General features: G+C 49.9%; 1 protein-coding gene across 1 annotated transcript; it reads left to right on the plus strand.

Moving 5' to 3' along the window:
* Positions 1–1515: 1515 nt before the first annotated feature.
* On the plus strand, positions 1516–4490 carry LOC148592394 (syncytin-A-like). Its single transcript, XM_088535093.1, has 3 exons — positions 1516–1531; positions 1579–2277; positions 4480–4490. Exons 1-3 carry the CDS (start codon positions 1516–1518, stop codon positions 4488–4490), a joined length of 726 nt encoding a protein of 241 aa, XP_088391219.1.
* The last annotated feature ends 1147 nt before the right edge of the window (positions 4491–5637 follow it).

Here is a 5637-nt window from a genome sequence, read left to right on the forward strand (position 1 = left end):
AATGAAACCATCGAGGGTCAGGAAGGTACATGAAGGTATAAGGGAAAGGGGTGGTGAACCTGGAAGGCATTGGGAAGTAGACTTTACAGAAATAAAACCAGGTAAATACGGATATAGATATCTGTTGGTATTAGTAGACACCTTTTCAGGGTGGGTGGAGGCCTTTCCCACTAAGCAAGAAACAGCCCAGGTGGTAGCGAAAAAACTTTTGGAAGAAATAATCCCCAGATATGGGATACCGGTGAGCATCGGGTCTGATAATGGACCAGCTTTTGTGGCAAGGGTTACACAGGAATTAGCCCGAGCACTGGGAACCAACTGGAAATTGCATTGTGCCTATAATCCTCAAAGTTCGGGTCAGGTGGAAAGGATGAACAGAACCTTAAAGGAAACCCTTGCTAAGCTAGTAAAAGAGACTGAAGAGAACTGGGTAACAATGCTACCTTTTGCCCTATACCGGGTTCGGATAACTCCATATGTACTAGACTTTACACCATTTGAAATAATGTTTGGGACCCTACCCCCAGTATATCCCTTAGAGATAAGGAAGGGAATAACTAAAAACTCAGGAATGAGGAAAGAGATGCAGATCTTAAAAGAAATACAAGATGAGTTATTCCCATTACTACAAAATTGGTATAAAAGAAATCAGAAGGGGTCAGAAATGGATATCAAACCTGGAGATTGGGTGTGGGTAAAAAGGCATAACCCAAAAACATTAGAAAGCAGATGGAAGGGACCTTACGTAGTAATTTTAGTAACACCCACTGCCGTTAAGGTCGATGGAATAGGACATTGGATTCACCATTCCCACGTCCGGAAGCTAAACAAAGAAGAGCGGAAGAAAGCAGAGGAGTGGGAGGTCCGAAGGAATAGTAACAATCCTCTGAAATTGAAATTAATTAGGAAAAATGTACAGTAACACAATTTGGGTAATTATGGTCCTGCTAATTATGATTCTGAGGTGTTCTAATGGGATATACAACATAGAAGAGAGAAGTAATATGTGGGTGACTTGGGCAAATAACACAGGGAATCAGGAATTCTGCCTGTCCCTCACCACCGCTAGTAATCCATTCAGAACCTGCTTGTTTGGGAAGCCGGGATTTGATGACAACAGTTTTAAAAAGGTATCTACGGGAAACTGTTCAGGGGTAGTAAGTGCCTCGGAATGTGCCGTAAGGCTAATTAAGGGATTAAATACCTCATTGCCTTGGGACCCCCAAGAGCTCAATTTGATGGGGGCACAAGCAATTGGAAATAGTTCCAATAATTGGACCCAAACGTGTTTTATGTTTGGGGACAAGTTTTTTGGAGAAAAGGGAGGAGTGAGACTCCTGGCACAATGGAACATTATAATTAAAGGAGGCCCTAGGCCCCAATGGTGGAATGCTTCGGGTTGGACTGATGTATCTCCCGACCCAATATTCGACTGGCGTAAGACCATAGGAGGAGATGGAACCTTCGGTCCCATATATGCAAATGGGACATTCTGTGGGATAAATGGGACAGTCGATGGGTTACAAGAACGGTACCCTGCGGGATTACCCTTAAGAGCATATGGGGGGGATCCATCAGGACAGGTACATAATAGGACAGATTTACTATGGAATAATGATACCGCTAAGGCCTTGCCAGATGGAGTGTTTTTAATTTGTGGGGATAGAGCATGGCAGGGAATACCTAAGAATGCCTATGGGGGACCGTGTTATTTAGGGCAACTGGCAATGATAGCCCCGTCTAGAGCTAAGTTGTTAACTATGAAGCAGGAACAAAGAAGGCAAAAGCGTTCCCTTGGTTTAACACCGGAATGTGATGATAATGTACAATTAATATCTGTAACCGCGCGGGTCGCCTTAGCTATCTTTGTGCCAGGAGCTGCAGCAGGAAATGCATTAAGGGAGCTTTCGAAGTTAGCCTGTTGGAGTGAGAAGCAAGCAAATGCGACAACCGATGTATTGGAACAACTCCTGCTCGATCAGAATAGCCTGCGACATGCACTACTACAGGACAGAGCGGCTATAGACTTCTTGCTCCTCGCCCATGGACAGGGATGTGAGGAGTTTGAAGGACTATGTTGTTTTAACCTGTCGGACCATAGCCAATCGATTCATCAACAATTGCGCTGGCTCAAGGAACACACTCAGAAGATAACACGGGAAGAAGGACTGATGGACGGATGGCTAGAGTCATTGTTTGGAGGGTTACCTGGGTGGATATCAGGACTGATAAAAGAAGGATTACGCGTATTTGTAATTCTGTTATTACTGTTACTGTGTATCTGTATAATGTGGAAATGTGTAATGGGGGTAATGGAAAAAGCTACAAATCAAGTTAATTCTATGCACATAATGTTCATGCGACAAACTCAGAAAGATCGAGAAAGGATTCTCTGATATTAGCAAAAGAAAAAGGGGGGAATGTAGGGTGCATTAGCAGGGAAGGTAGGGGTTAAATAGCTAATGTAGAATAAGCTGAGTCTTAGAGCACAAGGACCCATGATAACTGGCAGAGTCCGGATGTCTTGCTCATGGCAGGGGCAGAACCCTTGATAGATGGCAGGGTCAGGATGCCCTGCTCATGGCAGGGTCTGGACCCTTGATAGGTGGCGGGGTTAGGGTGCCCTGCCCTCAATCAGGATGATAGGGGGGCTGCTTATCCAGATGTTTTAATTCAGCAAAATAGATAACATTAACAAGAATGCAAAACAGGAAAACGGGAGGGGGAACACTCTTGGGTAAGAACGGTATAAAAGAGGGACGCTCGAAGTGGTCGGGGTCCGTGGTGTGACCCCTGCGTGGGAAAGCCCGGACCGCAGCTAGCTGGTAATACTTATTATCTTTCTCTTATTATTAAAAGGCACAAAATATCGATGGTGTTTGCCTCTTTCTCTGTCGATTCGAAAACCGGACCTAACAGCGCAATGAGTGCGAAGGGCAGTTGTGCCCTGGGGCCAGGCGTGCATGTCCTCAGCAGAGCCCTTGTGAGTTGGTGGTGGCCTGGGAGCCCCTGGTGCTGCTGGGCTCCTTCTCTTGTCCTGCCGCGCACCTTGCAGGCGCCATGTGCTGTGGCTGAGAGCAGCCTTGGTGCAGCTCCTGCACTGCTGCCCCTGCCACGGCTTCCTAGGGCTGCAGAGGGCAGAGCAGGTACAAATGTGCCCTCAGCAGAAGCAGGGACCTGCAGCTGCTGCAGCTCTGCCCAGCACAGGGCTACAGTTGTCACTTGCTAACGGAGGTGAATTCCCATCTCTTGGGTAAGGATGGGAATTCCAGGGCAGATGGAGCAGAGATCTCCCCGGTGCTGTCAGGTGTTTACCTCGCACAGAGGAAAACCCTCTAAAAGCAAGCAGCCCAAGCCCCGCCACCAAAGTGCTGGAGCCGAGAGGAGCATCTTGCTGGTGGCCAAGCTTGCTTGCTGGCATGCCGCAGTGCCCCTGCGAGGCAGAGCGCAGCTGCTGGGAAGGGGCTGGTGCCAGAGGTGCGCAGAGGGCTCTGGGTGGCTCCCAAGCAGCCGCAGGGCTGGTGGCACGGGGAATTGCCGGCAGGCATTTGGCTGCTGCCCTGGGAATGCTGGAGGGGAAGTGTGAAGCAGAGCAGTGTTCCCTGGAGGGAGGCACGAGCAGAGGGCTGGCCAGGCAGCTCAGCCCCGTGGCTGTGAGGGCAAGTGCTGGGAGCCCCCTTGCCTGTGCGCGTGACGCCTGCAGAGCCCAGGCGTGCGCAGTGCTCCCATCGGCAGGAAAGGCGCTGGGAAGCCCTTGCCCCATGCAGGCTGCTTGCAGAGAAGCTGCGGCTCATCTGTCTCGCGACTCGGGCCCAAGAGACCTTGCAAGCAACGTCTTTATTCTGTGAGTAGGCACTGCCCTCACTCAGCACTGACACTGCTCTGGCTTGTCCTTCACCAGCTTTACATACGGGGATCTCTGCAGGGCCCCTCTCTATGAAGTGGGTTGTGGAGGTGCTGGAGGGATGTGCTTCTTGGAATCCTGTGGATTCATAGATCAGAAGGAGTCTTGCATGCTCCCTGGTCTCGTTTTAGGGAACATCTAGAGCAGACTGACCCCTCTGCGTCAGAGAAGCTGCTGTTGACTGCAGTGATGAGCTCAAAGTCAGGAAAGCAGCCAGGAATATGAATTTCTACAAGCATGGCTTTGAAGTCAGATCCTCATTCTCATCGTGTCCCATAACATCCTTAATGGGAAGCTGGGGAGCTCAGGAAATTAGGTTTAGATGACTGGAACACTGGCTGTTGGAAGAGGTCTGAAGGTTGTGATCCGCAGTGCCGAGTGCAGTTGAAGGCTTGTGGCCAGTGGTATTCCACCAGGAAGAATGGTATTAAAGCCAGGATCAAAGTATTTACCACAAAGATTATCAGAGAATGAGATCTAAGGGCTCTCATTCAAAGAGTGGTTGCTGTATATCCAGTCATACCTAAGCCTTATACACTTAATCGCAATGATCATGTAGAGCCTCTCTTTTGCAGTACTGGATTGAGAACATGCTTTCTTTTATAACTTACAGAAAGAACAAAGTCGTAAGCTGCTCGCTTTTCAGAGCTCAGAGGGTGGTGATCAGTGGTGTGGAGCCTAGTTGGAGGTCTGTAGCTAGCGGTGTCCCCTCTAGGAGTCAGTCGTTGGTCCAGTCCTGTTCAATTTATTCCTCAATGACCTGGATGAAGGCACAGAGTGCTCCCTCAGCAAGTTTGCTGATGATACCCAACTGGGAGGAGTAGCCGATACCCCAGAGGGCTGCGCTGCCATCCAGAGGGACCTGGACAGACTGGACAACTGGGCAGTGAAAAACCTCATGCAATTCAACAAGGCCAAGTGCAAGGTTCTGCACCTGGGGAGGAATAACCCCAGACACCAGTACAGGTTGGGGACTGACCTTCTGGAGAGCAGCTCTGCAGAGAAAGACCTGGGCGTCATGGTGGACGACAAGTTGACCATGAGGCAGCAGTGCGCCCTAGTGGCCAAGAAGGCCAATGGGATCCTGGAGTGCATTAAGAAGAGCGTCTCCAGCAGGTCGAGGGAGGTGATCCTGCCCCTCTACTCAGCCCTGGTGAGGCCGCATCTGGAGTATTGTGTCCAGTTCTGGGCTCCACAGTACAAGAGGGATGTGGAGCTGCTGGAGAGAGTCCAGCGCAGGGCCACAAGGATGATCAGGGATCTGGAACATCTGCCCTATGAGGAGAGGCTGAGGGAGCTGGGCCTGTTCAGCCTGGAGAAGAGAAAGCTGAGAGGGGACCTGAGCAGTGTCTATAAGTACCTCACGGGAGGCAGTGAGGAGGATGGTGCTGGCCTCTTTTCAGTGGTGGCCACCAACAGAACTAGAGGAAACGGCCGGAAACTGAAGCATCAAAGGTTCCACAGGAACTTAAGGAAAAAAATCTTGACTGGGAGGGTGACAGAGCACTGGAACTGGCGGCTCAGAGAGGTTGTGGAGTCTCCTTCTCTGAAGATCTTCAAAACTCGCTTGGATGCAGTCCTGTGCCACGTGCTCTAGCTGACCCTGCTTTGACCTCTAGAGGTCCCTTCCAACCTTGAGCATTCTATGATTCTACGATTTGTATTTATCCTCCTTCCCCTGAGGCACAAACTCAGTCTGTCTGATCCAGAGGCCGTCCTTCAATCTGCCCTCA

Source organism: Tinamus guttatus, unplaced genomic scaffold (genome assembly GCF_059628265.1).
Source record: "Tinamus guttatus ecotype Peru unplaced genomic scaffold, ASM5962826v1 Tinamus_guttatus_pri_ptg000614l, whole genome shotgun sequence".
Taxonomy (NCBI): domain Eukaryota; kingdom Metazoa; phylum Chordata; class Aves; order Tinamiformes; family Tinamidae; genus Tinamus; species Tinamus guttatus.